Here is an 18,417-nt window from a genome sequence, read left to right on the forward strand (position 1 = left end):
TTCAGATGGCAGCTAACATTTCCAAAAATTACATGGGACCCCCAAAACCTGCGCCAGGCAGGGCTGCAGTCACGGCTCAGAGATGCATTAGGACGAACCCCACCCTGGTCCATCCACCGCCAAGGCGCCTCCCCTCGGCCTCCCTGATCTGTCGAGGGGCTCTGCTCTTTGCTGGGTGCATACGGCTCTGCTGTGATCACCTGAGGGCTGTGTGTGTCCTAAGACTGCTGCTGGGCCACTGGGCTAGAAAGTGGAGGAGGTGGATACGGACCGGGCACCAGCTCCAAAGCCCTTGCTTGCAACCACTATCCATCCAAACCTGGTGATGTCCACTTTGGAGCCTGGGATGAGCAGGTGGGGCCAGTGACCTACTGGGCAGAGCGGCGCAGAAAGGCTGAGCTGACAGCCGGGCTGGTCGGGGTGTGCCCAAGAGGAAGGGGGGTGTGTTTGCAGCTGGGGGAGGGTCTGGCGGCGCCAGGACCCTTTCAGCAGCTACTGCCACTTCACATCGTCCAAAGGGCTCTGCAGGTGGTGCCTCTGCCCTTCCTGGGGTCGCTTGGGGCTGGCCTCTGTCTCCAGCTGCAGCCTCGTGCCCTCCTCCTGGCTGGGTACCAGGCTGGTCCCATAAGGCTCCCCTTTGACTCCATTCTCACACCCCAGCCACCGCCTCCTCTTTACCAGGGTTGTGCCATGTTCCCAGAAGATGAACACAAGAAATAGAAAAGAGATAAAAGAGGTCAGGACACAGACTCGCCTGGTGGTCCAGTGGCTAAGATTCCTTGCTCCCACTGCAGGGGATCTGGGTTCGATCCCTGGTCAGGGGACTAGATCCCCCACGCCACAACTAAAGATTTCGCATGCCACAACTAAGACTTAAAAGAGAAGAAGGGGTCAGGACACCTGCAGAGAGGGGCCGTCTAAGGATCGGCACATTTTAGGATCTGGTTCACCACCCACTTCCACCCATTCTACAGATGGGAAGACAGAGGCTGGAGAAGGCAGACTGGCTGCAGTCTTGTGAGCAGACCCTGTGAGGTGGACTGGGCTGGCTTGGCTCTGGTGTGACAGAAAAGGCACAGCCTGACCAGGTGGACTGCAAGGGCAGAGCCAGGAGCATGCTGGTTGCCAGGGGGGCAGGGGGGGAAGGGCTGGCTTTTCCAGGGGTATCTGACACCCCTACCCTTCCCTGTCTCACCTTGGCTTTCACACGGCCGCCTCCCAAATGTCCAGAGTCCACACTCAGGTGGGGACCCTGCCTGGCATGGCCCCTCCCTTGCAGTAATAACCTGCATGCAAAATGCCCCTAAGAGGAGAAGAGGGTGGCAGAGGATGGGGTGGTTCGATAGCATCATTGACTCAATGGACATGAATCTGAGCAAACTCCAAGAGACAGTGAGGGACAGGGGAGCCTGGCGTGCTGTGGTCCATGCTGCAAAGAGTCAGACACGACTAAGTGCCTGATCAACAAGAGTATCCCTAGACCCCAAAGACCCTGAGTCAAGATGCAGAAAAGTGTGGATAAACAAGGTCCTGGGACTTCCCTGGTGGTCCAGTGGCTAACACTCTGAGCTCCCAGGGCAGGGGACCCGGTTCAATCCCGGTTCAATCCCTGGCCAAGCAACTAGATCCCACATGCCTCAACCAAGAGCTCACATGCTGCAACTAAGACCTGGAGCAGCCAAAATAAATAAATATTGAGAAACAAACAAGCTTGTCCAATCTTCTTGGATAAATCATAGTGGAAAAGAATATTTAAAAAAGAATATGTGTATAGCTGAGTCACTTTGCTGTACAGAAGAGATTGGCACAACGCTGTAAACCAACTATACTTCAATTAAAAAAAAAAAAGAATGAAAAGAAAAAGATCAAGAGAGCAAAGTCAGGAGTGAAAGCGGGCGAGCTTGTCGATCGACTTCCCTTTCGCAGGCTCCCGGGGCCCTGTGGCTTCCTGCCAATAGCCAGATGGGAGCTGGGGAGAAGGCTTTGGGGGAGGGAAGGTATTTGCAGGCAGATGGAGGTTGGAGGTTTTGCCTTTGAAGCCTGTTGCTCTTACACACGGAGCTTCTGTTCTCTAAGACTCCCAGGAGGAGACAGGAGGAGCCGGAGAGCTGCCTTCCTGGGGCCTCCAACACCGAAGTGACACTTACTATGTTAAAAAAAAAAAAAAAAAAAAAAGCCAAGGCCACTGGGCTCTGCTGAATTTTGTGGGTTTTTTTTTTTTTTTATACTGCTTTGTTCCCCCAAAGAATTGGAGGCAGCTTACAAAAATACGTAAAATACAATAGGATAAAAATAGATCAGAGAGAAAACTAGGCTGGAACAAACAGTTCAATGAGCCAAGAGGGTGGAGCACAGAAATGCGCTCCAGCGTCAACTGCAGCGTGGGCTGAGCTTCCTACCAGTCAAAGCAAAGAGGGAAATCCCCCCGCTACGAGACTCACAAAGTCCACGAAGTTAGAACAATTCCAGAAGCAGCTTTTTCTGACACTGAGTTCTTTCTGAGAGGGGTTCTTGTGAGATAAGAGGGCAGGGCTGGGGTCCCCGACCCTGTCCCCAGTACAGTCTCGTAACAGAATGGAAACGAATCCGTATGGCGGCGTCCCTTCACTGTTCATCTGAAACGATCACAACACAGCTAACTGGCTCTGCTGCTGCTAAGTCGCTTCAGTCGTGTCCGACTCTGTGCGACCCCACGGACGGCAGCCCACCAGGCTCCCCCGTCCCTGGGATTCTCCAGGCAAGAACACTGGAGTGGGTTGCCATTTCCTTCTCCAATGCATGAAAGTGAAAAGTGAAAGTGACGTCGCTCAGTCGTGTCCGACTCTGTGCGACCCAACAGAAAATAAAAAGTTAAAAAGAAAAAAGCAAACAGCCTCCTAACAGATTCAGTCACGCAAACACCACCTCTGCATGTCTGCTCAGTGTAAATCAAGGGCTTGATGCCAAGGCACAGATCAATAAAACCAACTCTATGGAGGGCCGGGCCCAAACTATCCAATCATTCATCCGAGAGAGGCAGTTTCGATTCTTCCAGACAGAGCGGGATTTCTCAGCCTCAGCACTGTGGGCACATGGGGGCCTGGATCCTTCCTCGTTGTCGCGAGCTGTCCTGTGCCCCGTGGGGATGTTAGCCCATGTGGGCATGTGTCCCTGGCCTCTGCCCACTGCATGCTGGGAGTATCCCAGCCAGCCATGCCCCACGTCGGTCCAAAATGGCCTTCATTGCTGACCATCCCCGCGGTAATGAAAACCACAGCTCTTATCAGAGTGGTGGGATACCTTTTCTTTTTCTTGGCCCGTTGCAGTGAAAGCGCCGGGTGGTTCCACTGGACCGCCAGGGAATTCCTTTTTAAAAAAATAATAATAATAAATCAAGGCCAGGGCCTTCCTTCCCTGATGTCTCAGTGGTGAAGAATCTGCCTGCCAGTGTAGAAGGCAAGGTGTTTGATCCTGGGTCTGGGGAAATCCCAAGTGCCAAGGAGCAGCTAAGCCTGTGTGCCACAACTATTGAGCCTGTGCTCTAGCGACCAAAACCCACAGCTACTGAGGCCGCCTGTCCTGGAGCCCGCGCTCTGCGACAAGAGAAGCCACGGCAATGAGAAGCCTGCGCCACAGGGGAGGGTCGGCCCTGCTCGCAGACGGTAGAGAAAAGCCCAGGTGGCAGCAAAGACTCAGCACAACGCCTCCCCCCAGAGACACAGTAAAGATAAAAAATGAAAATAAATAAAAAGTAAAAGAAAAAAAAAGCCAATTTAAAAATGTGTTCAGGTCACTTTTTGTTTTTTAATTCAAAATATAAAAATGTTTATGGAGCCTTCTGGGAGGGAAATGGACATGCATCTTGTTACCTGCTTTAATTGAGAAAGCTGGCTCCTCGTCTTAGCCAGTAACGTGTTCCTCTGAGGGTCTTCTCAGAGTAGCAGCCCCACGGAGGTGGTTTTCTGATTTCTTATCCTGGGGTCAGATTTGAGGTGTATTAAAAGGTGGCTGCATGGAGGGGGTGGTTATCAGGAAGTGGGGCCTTGGGGAGATGATTAGGCTTAGATGAGGTCACAAGAGTGGGTGTGTGTGTGTTAGTTGCTCAGTTGTGTCCAACTCTTTGTGACCCCATGGTCTGTCCATGGAATTTTCTAGGCAAGAATACTGCAGTGGGTTGCTATTCCCTTCTCCAGGGGAGCTTCTCAACCCAGGGATTGGGCCCAGGTCTCCTGCATTGCAGGCAGATTCTTTACCATCTGAGCCACCAGGGAAGCCCAGCCCGTGATAAAGCTAGTGTCCTGATACAAGCAGAGCCCAAGGCTCACTCTCGATCCACGTGTGAAGACACACGGTGAGAAGGCGGCCAAAGAGGCTTCAGCAAAGCCAACCGAGGCGGGACCTTCACCCTGGACTTCCAGCCTCCCAAACCGAGAAATGTAAGTGTCTGCTGTGTACGCCCCGTCCATGGGCCCCGAGCTGACGGGGGTGACTCCCCATGCATCTGGAGCTGCTCATCTAGATGGGGCGTCCTGGCCCGGAGACAGAATTCAAGGCCAAGACAAGGAGTAACACAGGCAAGGGTAGCTGGGTGGGTTTGACGAATGTCTGACAGGCGGGAAGGTCAGCGTGGGCGAGGCTCTCCACCCCACCCCCCTGGCGCCTGGGGCCCTGACTTCTTCCCCAGCCACCCACCCAGGGGTCAGGATGCTTCGTCCAGGCTGGCAGTGGGGAGGGGCGGCTGCCCTCTGCTTGCCCGCTCCTGCCACCCACACCCCCTGGGCTTTGCACACAAAGTGGACACGACTCCCTGTCAACAGTCAGGGCTGGAGGGTTTTTTCCATCTGTACCCAGTCTGTCTGCCCCGTGACCCAGGAATCATTTGGAGATAACAGACTGGAGGGCAGTCTTTGGTGATGAAAATGGACTTTGTCGTCTGGACTCAATTGACCCAAAGGCAGATCGAACCTGTGACCTTGGCCCCCATCCATCAAAGTGAGTGCACCAGGCCGGACCAGGGAGGACTCATCCATCATGGTGTTGGCGACCAGCTGGCGGCCTGTGTTCTACACAAACCTTCCTCTTCCTCCCCTGAGTGAGGGTGAGGGGTGCAGGAGCGTCCCCCTGGATGTGGGAATTAGATACTAGAATCTTGCTCACAATTACGGTCTACTGTGACTCTCGACCTTGAGCAGACCCAAGGCTGCAAAGGTGGCTCCTTCCGTGACTCCCAAAGCCTCAGATTCAAGACTCTTCTCGAGCTCCCAGCCCCTCGACTTTTTGGGGGGATTTGTCTGTCAGTTTGTTTTTTCATCACAGCACGCAGCATGCGAGGTCTTAGCTCCCTGGCCAGGAACTGAACCCCTGCACCTCAGCCCGGAGCTCAGAGCCCTAACCACTGGACCGCCAGGGAAGTCCCTTTTTTGGTCTGTTTTGTTTTCTGTCCCAGCTCCTTGAAAGTCTCGCAAGAGTCGGATAGCCGGATCCAGCCGCACAGGGCCAGAAGCGGATCCCCCTGTGGCTGCTGCTGGGGAATCCCATCCTTTACCGCCTGCCTCGCCTCTGTTTCACGGCCTCCTGGGCCCCCGTCCTTGCTGCCCAGGTGAGACCAAAGTGGTCTTGTTCCCCACTCCCTCTGTGTCCCGCATCGTAGGATTCCGCTGCCTGTTACCGACAGCTTTCCCGTCTGTCTCTGTTTCCATGTTGTTACTGTACCAAATGTGTGCGCGCTCGGTGGCTTCAGTCATGTCTGACTCTCTGCGGCCCCATGGACTGTAGCCCACCAGGCTCCTCTGTCCATGGGATTTCCCAGGCAAGAATCCCAGAGGAGGTTGCCATTTCCTCCTCCAGGGGATCTTCCTGACCCAGGGGTCAAACCCCAGTCATTTGCATCTCCTTCTTTGGCAGGCAGATTCTTTACCCCTGGTGCCACCTGGGAACCCCAACACAGATGTGTCGTCTCACAACTCTGGAGGTTAGAAAGGGCCTCACTGAGCTAGGATCACGGTGCTGGCAGGCCTGCCTTCCTTCTGGGGGTTCCAGGGGAGAATTCATTTTTTTGCCTCTTCCAACTTTTAGAGGCTGTTTCCTTGGCTTGTGCCCCCGCCCTCAACTTCAGAGCAGCAGTGTAGCACCTTCAAATCTCAGTCTCTCTCTCTCATTGGAAGAGATAAGCTATTGGGACATTCCCTGGGCCAGGACTGATTCCCTGAGCCCCAAATGTCCTGTCTCTTTGACTCTCTGGCTAGAAGTACAATCCACATGCCAGCCCACAGGCACAGCCTTGGGTCACGGAGGTCTTGGTAGTCTTACCAGTCTGGATGGGGTGGGGGGTGTCTTTCCTGAACTGCAGTTTTGTTGACTGGAGGAGCTTGTGGTCATGCAGACTGAGCTGGTGGTCTTTGGGAAGCTCACCAAAGCCAGTGAGCACTGGTTCTTTTCAATTGTAGAAGAGAATGAATGGCTTTCTCCCTGGGGTTTTGTAGTCCCGTAAGTAGGTTCGGACACGACTGAGTGACTTCACTTTCACTTTTCACTTTCATGCATTGGAGAAAGAAATGGCAACCCACTCCAGTGTTCTTGCCTGGAGAATCCCAGGGACGGGGCAGCCTGGTAGGCTGCTGTCTACGGAGTTGCACAGAGTCGGACACGACTGAAGCAACTTAGCAGCAGCAGCAAGTAGGTTCGGACACTACTGAGCAACTTCAATTTCACTTTTCACTTTCATGCATTGGAGAAGGAAATGGCAACCCACTCCAGTGTTCTTGCCTGGAGAATCCCAGGGATGGGGGAGCCTGGTGGGCTGCCGTCTATGGGGTCACACAGAGTCGGACACAACTGACATGACTTAGCAGCAGCAAGTAGGTTCAATAGTTAGGAGTCTGGGCTTCCCTGGTGGCTCAGATGGTAAAGAATCTGCCTGCGATGCACACACATTCGTTCCCTGGGTCAGGAAGAGCTCCTGGAGGAGGAAATGGCAACTCACTCTAGTATTCTCGCTTGGAGAATCCCATGAACAGAGGAGCCTGGCGGGCTACAGTCCATGGGGTCACGGAGCCAGACACGACCGAGCCACTAACACACACACACACAGAGTCAGGAGTCTAGGTTCCCATTCTGACATCCACTTGCTGCATGAGCTTTAAGCGATTGCTTCACCTCTCTGGGCCTTGGTTTATCTGCAAAATGGGTAGAAGCCTCTTGAGCGGTTGCAGAAGACTGGAGGAAGCCATGATGAGAAACCTGGGAGGGTCAGTAGCCCTGTTACTGGGTCCGTGCCCCTGGGGGAAGGGGATGCCCCACCCAGAGCAGATTTCCTAGAACTGCGGGCTCCCAGAGGCCAAGCTCCGGGGCAGGGACACAGCAGGACCGTCCCAGCTGCTGGACATCCCTGCCCTGCACGTCCAATGCCTCTTGTGAGACCAACAGCTGTCCCCGCCAAGTGGCATCTCAGGCACAAAGAGCAGCAAAGGGGCAGGGCACGCGGGCCCACTGTTCCTGGCCCAGAGCAGCAGCTGTGTGTCACGGCGGGAGGTGGTGCTTCCTCTGCCCTCTGTCCTCCCCGAACAGCTCTCCAGCAGCCAGGCCCATCCCTACTGGACCTAGAGCCCCTCCAGCAACACTTGCATGGCGTGGAGCCCCCTGCCCCCACCCTGAAGGACCTTTTATGAGGGGCTGGACGGAATAATAAATTTGGAGAAGGGTGGCCCCAGGGGCCTGGGGGCGGGACACTTGGGTCCTTGAACATTGGGTCACACCTCACAGCACCTACCTGCTGTGTCAGGCATCCACGTGGACTTCTCACCAACCTCATTTCCCCCAGAGGTCATGCTGTGGGTCTCCCTTTTACTGTCGCAGAATCTGAGGTTCAGAGAGGTGGCCTGGGACAGCAGGCTGGGGACCCACAGAACCAAGGTGTGAACCCTGACCTGCCCGATGCCAGTGCTAGCGTTCGAGTTGGCGGTAAGGCAGATGCATGGGTACCCAGGGGGTGTGTGGCCACACGCTACCCAGAAAAGCCCTGGCTGGGACCCATCCCAGGCCTGGCAGAGCTCATGACCTCCATGACCTCAGCCAGTTCCAGGCAGGAGAATTGCAGAGCTCCCACAGACCCTGCTTTTCAGAGCTGTGCTTTCAGAAAGGGAAAGGAGCGCAGGGATGATGACTCAGGAAATCCGCAGTCCGAGTTCAATGAGAAGCTCGTAATGATGGTGATTAAAAATTAACACCACTGTTTGTACAGTGATTTGCATGTCCACTTTGCAGCCATGAATTAATTAATAAATGAAAACACAATTGCTGGGGGATCAGCTCCAGGGCACAGAAGAGGAGATGGAAGGTTCCAGAGGGGACATGCCAGAGCTCCCTCCACCCCTGCCCCAGCCCAGCACCCTCCCCCAGGCGTCGCCAGGGTTCCCCTGGCCTGGGGCTGGCTTTTTATCCTTGCATGATCCACGGTCCACTCCAGAACCCTGAGGGAGGAATATAAATGGGGATGCAGGGTGGGCAGCTCCCCTAGTTCTGAGACAGAGAAGATGCAAAGGGCCTGCCAGATGGGAGACCCAGATCTGACTCTCAATACTTCTTCTTTTTTTTTTTTAATAATTTTTTAACCAGGCAGACTAACTGATGGGTATTTAGGTCATGTCCAAGTTTTTCTTTTTTCTTGGCTGCGTGGCATGCGGGATCTTTGTTCTGACCAGTGATTGAAGTCATGTCCCCTGCAGTGGAAGTGCCGAGTCTTAACTCTGGGCCACCAGGGAAGCCCCCCCAGCTCCCAGCTCTGATGCTCAGGAGCTGTGGGACCTTGCCAATCGCCCAACCTGTCTGCATGCTTATTTGCGCCTCTGTAAATAGGGCGGGGACTTGCGAAGCTCGGTCTCCAGGTGGGAAGATGTTTCCTGAAGCTGCTGTAACAAATGGCCACAAAGGCGGTGGCTTAAAGCAACAGAAGTTCACTCTCACTACTGAGGTGTCAAAGGGCTTCCCAGGTGGTACAGTGATAAAGAACCCCCTGCCAATGCGGGAGATGCCAAGGATGCAGGTTCGATCCCTGGGTGGGGAAGATCCCCTGGAGGAGGAAATGGCAACCCACTCTTGCCTGGAGACGGACAGAGGAGCCCAGCGGGCTACAGTCCAAGGGGGCTCGAAGAGTCGGACACGGCTGGGCACACCTGGTGCACACCTGGAGGTTCACAGGTTGGTTCCTTCCGGAGCCCCTGCGGGAGGAGCCCTTGGTCCGCTCGTAGCTTCCAGTGGGGGCGGCCTCCCGTGGGGTCCCTCGGGTGCCTCCAGTCTCTTCCCGGCTTTCGCGAGGCTCCTTCTGTGGGGCTCTTCTGCATCTCAGCGTCTCCAGTCGCCTTCTATTCTCTTATAAGGACACCCGTCATTGTGTTTAGGATTCACCTGAATTCCAGGATGATCTCACCTTGAGATCTTTAATTTAATTGCATCTGTGTCTGCGGAGACCCAGTTTCCAAATAAGGTTACAGCCACAGGCAGGCGAGGTGAGGACTTGGAACCTCCTGGAGGAGACCAGGCAGCCCACTCCCAGAGGGATTTGGAGAAGCCCACATCCTGCGAGCACGGTGCTGTCACTCACGCTGCACAGCGGACAGCAAGGCAGAGGAGGAGGGAACCCACCGACGTCAGCCTGCACGCACCTTCTGGGGGTGGGGGGCGGTGGGGGGCCTTGGCCAGGAGAGGAGGGCGGGGCGGGGGTGGATGAGGGAGCGGTCTCCTCGTCAGCCCTTATGATGAAGTCTTTTCGGGCCACCAAGGTGCTGGGAGGCGCCCCCAAAGACATCTCCAGGACTATAATTATTATTTTGTACCATCCGCAAAGTGGTCTCCTGACACTCCGTTCTTCAGGGTGCTGTGTGTGTGACAGCACCTTGAACGAGCTCCCCACGGGCTTCATGATTAAAACAAAAAACAGAAAACAGTCCTAAAAGGCGCTCCAGGTCCAGGGCCCATGCTTCCACAGAACCGAGGCCCTGACCTTGCCTTGGCCTGCCCTGGTGCACCATGCCCCTTCTCTCACACTGCTGACCCCCCCGCCCCGCTCCCCGACACTTTCCCTCCCCTCCCCCATCGTCACCAGACCCCCCCCCCTTCTGAGAGCCCTCCCCCGCCCCCCAACCCCTCTGGCTCCCGGGGGTGCAGCTGGCGGGAGCTCCGAGCTCTGGAGTCTCCTGGATCCTGCCCCTGCCCCACCCCTCCCCTCCGGGGCTCCAGGGGCCTATCTCTGTTTCCTTTTCTGACCGGAGTTCAAAACAACAACGACAACTCTGGGAGCGAAGGCCACGCGGAAACAAAAGCCAGCAGGCTCCGTCGTGTTGGCCCAGCTGCGGGCCTGTCGGGTGCTGCCGGCCTTGCCCGCTCTGTCCAGCAAGGAGGGCGCCTGGGTTGCGGGCGTCCATTCCCCCGCAACGCTGAGACCTCAGCCTGGTGGAGGGGGAAGGCCGCGGGGGGCCAGAGCGGCGGGAGGTGGAGGCCGGCCCGGGTTAGAGTCCTCAAGTGCTCCTTTGAGAGCCTCTGCAGACGTCCCGGGCCTGGGGGCAGGGGTGGTGTAGTGATCATAAAACAACATTTGCATAGAGATTTCGTGTACAAAGCGCTTTCTCAGGGGCGGGAGGCGCGCGGGTGGCCCGCGGAATCCGGGCTGGGAGGCCGCGGCCCCTGCTCGGCCCGCCCGCCCGCCCGCCCGGCCGGCTCGGGATTGTGTGCCGGGCGAACAAAGCGCTATTCATTCAGAGATTTCCGATTCCCCCGGATTTCTTCTCCCTGCTCTCGTGTGAAGAGCTCGCTCCTGCTTGTCACTCAGGCCGGAGGAGGGGCGTCAGGGGTCCCCGCGGGCGGGGGCCCGATGGTAGGGTAACTGGGGCGGGGATGGGGGGTGGGCCTGATCCCGCCGCACCCTCGCCCCACCCTCTCGCACCCTCGCCCCACCCCTTCGCCCTCCGGCTCCCAGGCTCCTCCAGCTCCTGTGAATCTGAGCATTAGGGCGGCCTCGCTGAGGCTGGCTTGTGCAACTCTCCTCACAGCTTACACCTGCGGCCGTGCCTTCACGTGAAAAGTGTGAACCTGCGGGGACTTCCCTGGCGGCCCAGTGGCTAAGACTCTGAGCGCCCGATGCAGGGGGCCTGGGTTCGATCCCTGGTCGGGGAACTAGATCCCACACGTTGCAACCAAGACCCGGTGCTGGGCCAAAAACCCCCACAAAGTCACCTGAACACAGGTTTGGGGACGCTGCGTGTTTGGGAGTCTGCAGACGAGCAGTGGCGGGGAGGGGGGGCTCGCTCGTCCCTACCCAGCAGCGCGCATCTGGAACGGGTCTTGTGTTCCCGGGGTGGGGTGTGGGGCCCCGGGCTCTGCGCCCCTGCGTGGGGCAGGAGCGGGAAACGGCCGGGCGCGGGGGTGCAGCCCGCCGGGGTGGGGGGATGGAGGGCCCCCGCAGAGCCTGGCCCTTTAAGGGCCTCCGAGGAGCTATATAATAAGGTCCACCTTGGAGGCCTGAGTGCCTTTCTGCAGCCCCAGGAGGGCGGGGAGGGTGCAGGAGGTCATCGTGGGGCTGGAGCGGCTGGCCTTCGCCTTCGAGAAGGAGGTGGAGACGCAGAAGGGCACTGGGCTTCTGATTTCCAGGCCATGGACAGTGAGTGCTGCCGGGACCCCTAGTCCGCCCCCAGCTTCCTCTCAGCTGCTCACCAGAGAGGTAGAGGAGGGCTCTGGCCCACCGTCCTGTCCGGCTGGGACCCCCCAGCGTAGCCTCTTGCTTCTCAGGCACCCCCCTGTCCCCCTTACATCCTTTCCAGGAAGCCAGAAAACGGGGCAGGCTGCTGGCAAAGTGGAGACCCTAGAGGGGTCAATTGAAAGAAGCTGGGATGACCCCACGGGCCGCCTGAGCGCCAGGCCAGCCTTGGGCCCCCAGTCCATCGTCTCCACTGCAGAGTTCAGGGCGCTTAGCTGTTGAGTCCAGAGGCTGGTTCCCAGAGGCCAGCACCTAGAGGTCTACGCCTCGGGGGGCAGGGGGTGAAGGCCCTCTAGCAGCCATAGTGCCCCCTCTGTCTTCTTTGCTCCCAGAGTCAGGCACATCGCCCCCAGAGTCAGGCACAGCTGTGTGCACCTTCTTCACCAAAGGGCTCTGTGAAAAAGGCGAGTGGGCAGAGGTGAGGGCTGGCAGGCTCACCTTGGCCCGGACTGGGGTGCTGGATTTGCACGTGAGGAAGGGGAGGTGGGAAGGGGCATGAGTTCATTCTCAGGGCAAAGGGCAAGTGGGTGGGGCCATCAAGGGGGCTACCCGCCACCTCCCAGGGATGTCCCTGACTTCATAGCACCCGTTAGGGCAGGCACGGCTGCCTGCAAGGAGACAGTCCCTTCTTTCTGCCCAGCTGTAGGTGGGAGTGTTTGTGGGTGTCAAGTGTGTGCTCCCAGGAGGCCCCTGAGTTCTTAATTTTCCCCTGGCCAGGAGAGGGACTTCCTTCCTGCCCCTCTGAGTTAATCTGGGACCTGTTTAGTGGCCCCCTCCATTCCTGTGTCCTAAGAAAGTTCAGGGTGCAGTCTCAGAAACTTATGTCTCCCCCTCCCCAAAGGGGCCCAACTGTGCGCTCTTCCAAACCTCTCTCCCCCATTGCAGACATTCTGTGAACGGGGGCTGACATAAATCAGGGGTTCCCGTCTTCTGGCTTCTGAACCACTCATGGGCTCTTCCTGTAGAAATCCAGTTGCCCCCAGAAGTCTTGCCTCCAATTTGGGGGTCTCCAGTTCCCCTCTAGAGTTAGGTTGAGAAACCTGGAATGAGTTTAGGACCTGCTTTTAGGATCCAAGTGATTCTGTTCCGGGGAAGCTGGGAGGCCAGGAGGGGCCCAGGCAGGGGACCGGGAGCCCGTGTGGCCACGTGACTAGTTCATGTTTGGGGCAGCCCTGGACAGTGGGGTGAGGAGGAGCAATGAACTGGTTGGTCACTCCAGGCTTTGAATCCTCAGCTTGGTCCATCCAGTCTCTAGAGCAGGGTTTCACAGAGATACCCTCTTGCAAAGAAAGAAAAGTGTTCTTAGGTCTGGAAGGTCAGAGCCAGGTGAGCCAATGGCCAGAGGTGGAGAGTAAGACCATCAGAAGGAACACCTCCCGAAAACGCTACCATAGAGTTGGATCAGCACAACACCAGTCCTGTTTAGAAACTGAGGGGTATCCTGTTTAGAAACTGAGGGGTGTCCTTCCTGACGGCAAGACCGCCTGAACTAAGACGACAAAGAGCGAAATAGAACCTTTCCATTTCCTTCTGAATTGTTACAAGGTTGGCTCTCACGTCACCACGTTAGATCTCCGGAATCAGGAAACATAGCATTTGTATTATTTTTTAAGACATGAGTTCCGCAGGCCCTTAACGAGTTCTTCCTTTGTGCTGGGACCTTGCTGGGTTGGGGGCCTGGAGGGACCAGGGCTGGAAACCAACACCCCCCCTCCCACCCCTGCATGGTCAGGCTGGAGGGGATGGGGTGTGATGGGTGCTTTGGGAGGTGTCTGCCCTGGGGGGGCATTCTTGGGGTTCAAGAAGGGCCCGAGCATCACGTCGGGCAGAGAGGGCTGGGGGCTGTCTGTTAAGACGTCTCTGGCCCCCAGTTCCAGCCTCCACGAGGGGAATGGATGGCGGTACCTCCTGCTAGGGCTGAGCTGGGCCCAGGCTCTGGGTGCGTGGGGCCCCCATCCAGGTGCTCTGGGTCCCCAGGGAAGCTGTGCCCGTTCCGGCACGACCAGGGGCGAGAAGCCAGTGGTGTGCAAGAAGGGCGACCAGTGCAAGTTCCTGCACCAGTATGACGTGGCCAGGATGCCCGAGTGCCACTTCTCCTTCAAGTCTGGTGGGCGATGCCCCTTCCTGCGCTGCCCCCCGCCCTGAGGCAGGGGAAGGAAGTTTGGGAAGGGCCCCCAAAGGAGGTCTCGAGCGTCCCAGGTGGCAGGCCAGGCCACCCTACTTCTCCAACCCCTCTAGAAAAATCGGACCTGTCTTCTGAGCCCCGCTCCACTGCCTTGCCAGGCTCAGGCTCACGAAGCCCGTCCTCCCCACCCCCGCCCTGCCCCGCCCCAGGGAAGGGGAGGGTGGGGCGGGAATCAAAGGCCGAATTGTTACCCTGCCCCGTCCGGCTAATCACACAGCCAGACGGGCTGTCTGGAAAGGAGGCGGTCTCTGGAGCCCCAGGGAGTGTCGGAGCCAGTGTTTCCCAAACAGCCCGCACTTTCACGGTGGGGCTGGACGCACCTGCCCCATCGCCGCGCCCCATCACCGCCTCTTTCAACCGTCTCGCTATTTTTCACTTCCTTTAGAAGAAAGCTTTACATCGCTTCCCTAAACGGAAAACTAGCATCACTGATTGGGGGCTTCTCTCCTAGCTCCGTCAGTAAAGAATCCCCCTGCAGTGCAGGAGACCCAGGTTTGTTTCCTGGGTCGGGAAGATCCCCTGGAGAAGGAAACAGCAACCCACTCCAGTGTTCTTGCCTGGGAAATCCCACGGACAGAGGAGTCTACAGTCCATGGGGCCGCAAAGAGTCAGACCCAACTGAGCGACTAGACTGCCTCAGCATCACTGATGAGCAGCAGAGGGTCACCGTGAAGGGGCCGTCATGAGCTTCATAAGTTCGGCCCCCTGCAGAGACCTTGTGTGACCCGCGCGTCCCCTCCCTCTGACTCCAGTCTTTCTCTTGCCATCGAGGGGCCAGGCAGGGGGAAGCCACTGCCTCCTTTAAGAACGGGATCTGTGCGTATGTTTCAGGTCTTAGCTTTCCCGATAAACTTTTACAGTTCACTGCTTTTCAGAGCTGGAAGAAGCTTTAAGGATTATCTAGTCCAGTGGTTTTCAAACTGTATTCTGAAGAGGGACTCGGAGGGGGGCGGGCCAGCCTCCAGGGACACCTCTGAGCCAGGCAGCTGGGCTTTGAGACGTCAGTGGGGCTGCGGGCAGCTGTCCCTCATTAGTGTTGATGGGGTGGGGGGGAGTCCTGGGTATCCAGGAAGAAGGCGTCCCCCTCAGGGTCAGCAAGAGCTTCCCTCGGGCTCAATCCTGTTTCCTGCCCCTCCCGGCCAGTGGTGGCAGTTCATGAGGGCTGCCAGCTTGTGCGTCCCTTGTAGGAAAGGACCGAGTTTATCCGGAGCCTGGCCCCTCCTTGGTCATAAGTTAAAACGACACTTTATTCTTTTAATTAACCTTGCCTGGTTTCCTTCGGGGAATGGGGGCCGTGCTGGGCATGGATTTGGGAACAGGACCAGGTCCCTGTCTGCCCTCACGCAATCCCCAGCGTGAGGGCGTGTGTGGACACCAGGGTTGTGATGTGTAAGCCAGGTTTTTTCTTTTTTGGCTCTTGGAGTGAATGAATGAATGTCTCTATTAGATATACTGTGCTTATCAAAGTGTAATTATTGGTCTTACTGGAAGGAATGGTTTTACTTAAAAACTATTGTTGGGGAGATGTAGCAGCGGGAAAGGGCCGCTGAAAGGAGGTAGGAAGCGGGGGTCCTGGCCCTGCAAGTGGACGAGTGCCCGTCCCAGAGGTACCAGCCGGGGCGGGCCGGCCGACGGCATGCGGGGGGCGGGCGCCACCTGCTGGCGGAAAGAGGAACGGAAGCCGCCCCGGGCGGCGCGGAAAAGGCCGCCTCTGCCACTGCTGGGGATCGGGGGTCACCTCCCTTCTTCCGAAGGCTGGAGCCCAGGGGAGCGCTGTGCCGAGAGCCCACGCGGACAGCTGCACGCACACCTTTCAGTGTGAGGAAGCCGGTGGTAATGGACGCGAGGTCTCTCCTCTCGGAGCCCCGGTGTCCTCCTTTGTGAAATGAGAGGACTGCGAAAGGGCGGAGGTTGAATTCTGGGGAAGCCATGGCGTTCTTCGGGGCTCAGGAGAGACCTCGCTTTGCGGAAGCCCGAGGTATAGAATAGACCTGTTTGGAAACCAGTGGAATTGACATTGTGGTGTTCCTTTTGGCCCTGAAAAGCACTAAGTTGCAGGGTTTTTTTTCTTTTTTTCTTTTTTTAAGTACAGTTGATTTACAATGTTGTGTTAGTTTCAGGCTACAGCAAAGTGATTCATTTATATATTTATATATATATATATATATGCATTTTTTCAGATCTTTTTCCATTATAAATTATTAAAAAATATTGAGTACAGTTTCCCATGCTATACGGTAGGTCTCTGTTGGTTATCTATTTTACACACACACATACATACACACATATAAAACAAAAAACCTGTGGAAAATGCCACTGGTAATTTGATGGGGTTTGTGTTGAATCTGTAGATTGCCTTGGGTCCTGTGTGTTGTGCTGAGTCGCTAAGTCATGTCCACCTCTTTGCAACCCTGTGGACCGTAGCCCTCCAGGCTTCTCTGTCCATGGGATTTTTCAGGCAAGAGTGCTGGAGTGGGTTGCCATTTCCTCCTCCAGGAGATCTTCCTGACCCAGGGATTGAACCCATGTCTCCCGCATTGCGGGCAGATTCTTTACCATTGAGCCATCGGGGAGGTCCCTGCCTTGAGTAGTACAGTCTTTCTAGCACTGCGGGTTCCTCCAGTCTAAGCACACAGTACATCTTTCCATCAGCTTGTATCATTGGTGATTTCTTTCATCAGCGTCTTCTAGTTTTTGGAGTACTACAAGTCTTTGGCCTCTTTAGATAGGTTTATTCCTAAGTATTTTATTCTTTTAGATGCAGTGGTAATTGGGATTGTTTCCTTAATTCCTCCTTCTGATCTTTCATTGATAAGTTGTAGGCTTTTAAGGAGGATGAGATTGGAAACACTCTCCAGTTCTCTACTTGAATGAGATAAAAAAAGGGCTGAGTCTTCCCCCTTTGTCCCTTCAGAGCCCCTGGGGCCTTGTGTGGAAGCTAAGCGGGCTTAGACTCCCTCCCCAAACTCCTGGTGGTCTGTGCCAATAGGGCTGGCTCCTCCTAGGAACCAGGAGTTTTGGTCAGATCCATAAATAGACGGGTTACAGCACAGGCTCCGTGAAACCACAGGTGTCCCTCTGGGTCCCGTTTATTTCATCTCTGTGCCAACTCTGAAGCAGTGCTCTGCTCTTGCGGCATTTCCCCCAGAAAGCACTATGTAGGTTCTGGAAGCCTTATAGGTTTCATCGTAGAGATGAAGCTTTAACCATGGAACAGGGCTTCCCAGGAGGTGCTAGTGGTAAAGAACCCGCCTGCCAGTGCAGGAGACATAAGAGACGTGGGTTTGATCCCTGGGTCAGGAAGATCCCCTGGAGGAGGGCCTGGCAACCCACTCCAGTATCTTGCCTGGGAAATCCCATGGACAGAGGAGCAACATCTCCACGCAGGGTCGGGGTCTTCCTGGATCTCTAGCTGCTGGCTAGGGGTCTCCTCTTCCCCACCTCTCCTCGTTCCTTCTCCCAAGTAGCCTCTGAATACCTTCAGTTCCAGTCCCTCCTTCTGAACATCTGGCCCTGCCCCACCTCCTCCAGATGAGTGTATTCATACCCAAGCCCCACTGAGCCAATACGGGTGGGATCCACCTTTCTTAGCTTGCAGGAGAGAGGAGAAATTTCTTGCTATCCTCAAAAAAAGCACTGACCCCCAGAAGGCAGGCAAGTGGCCTGTGTGCAAGGGGCAGGGGCAGTCTTGTTCCAGGAGGGTGGATGTGACCTCAAAGACGCGCCTGCTCGTGCACAGAGAATGCTGGGATTTTCAGGGGACTGCAACAATAAGGAACGTCCGTTCCTCCACGTGAAGCCGGCCTTCAAGACCCAGCACTGTCCGTGGTACGACCGAGGTTTCTGCAAGCACAGTGAGGCCCTGACGGAAAGGGGCCTCCAGGGCATGTGGGGGTGTCTCCCGGCAGGGAGGGACGCACCTTCCTGAGGCGGTCTGTCTCTGCCCCCACCTTCCCTTGCTAAAGAAGATCCGTCTGGCCTCCGTTTTCTCTTTGCCAGCAGGTCCACTGTGTTAAGTACTGACATGTCCGCAGGACAAAGTGTACTAACTACTTAAAGCTGGCTTCTGCCCGGAAGGACCCAGGTACCAATTTGCACAGTAAGTGTGAGAGACCAACCCGACCCCCCCCTTCACCACCCCACCGTGCTGGGCCCACTCTGGCTTCTAGAGCCTTCCGTACCTTTGCTGGCCCGAGGTGGGGAGTGAAGCATCCGGCCAGCATCCACCCGTGAGGTTCTCGGGGCGGGGCTCCCCCTGCGCCCACCTCTCCTTGGTCCTGCTGGCCGCACTGAGCTCTAACCCGTCCTGTCAGCTTATTCAGGCCCTTCCCTGTGGGGTCTGAGAACACGCAGTTGGGGCAGCAGGCTGGTGCAGGGGGTGTTAGTGAGCCGGCAGTGGGAAGGGGGGCTTAGAGCCACGCGGTGATTGTCTGTCTCTCCATGCCTCCTTCAGTCCTAAGATGAATGTTTCATTCAACCCAAGCTACCTGAAGGTGAGTGCAGGAAG

General features: G+C 56.3%; 1 protein-coding gene across 1 annotated transcript; it reads left to right on the forward strand.

Moving 5' to 3' along the window:
• The first annotated feature begins 6,355 nt into the window (after nt 1–6,355).
• CPSF4L (cleavage and polyadenylation specific factor 4 like) lies at nt 6,356–18,061 on the forward strand. The gene is given in 13 exon segments (XM_027519369.1): nt 6,356–6,398; nt 7,834–7,938; nt 7,990–8,177; nt 10,949–11,046; nt 11,515–11,609; nt 11,612–11,629; nt 12,079–12,129; nt 13,703–13,728; nt 13,730–13,832; nt 17,669–17,764; nt 17,913–17,923; nt 17,925–17,966; nt 17,969–18,061. Coding segments are annotated over 13 exon segments (921 nt in total). The 3' UTR covers nt 18,014–18,061.
• Nucleotides 18,062–18,417: the final 356 nt, after the last annotated feature.

Source organism: Bos indicus x Bos taurus, chromosome 19 (assembly GCF_003369695.1).
Source record: "Bos indicus x Bos taurus breed Angus x Brahman F1 hybrid chromosome 19, Bos_hybrid_MaternalHap_v2.0, whole genome shotgun sequence".
Taxonomy (NCBI): Eukaryota; Metazoa; Chordata; class Mammalia; order Artiodactyla; family Bovidae; genus Bos; species Bos indicus x Bos taurus.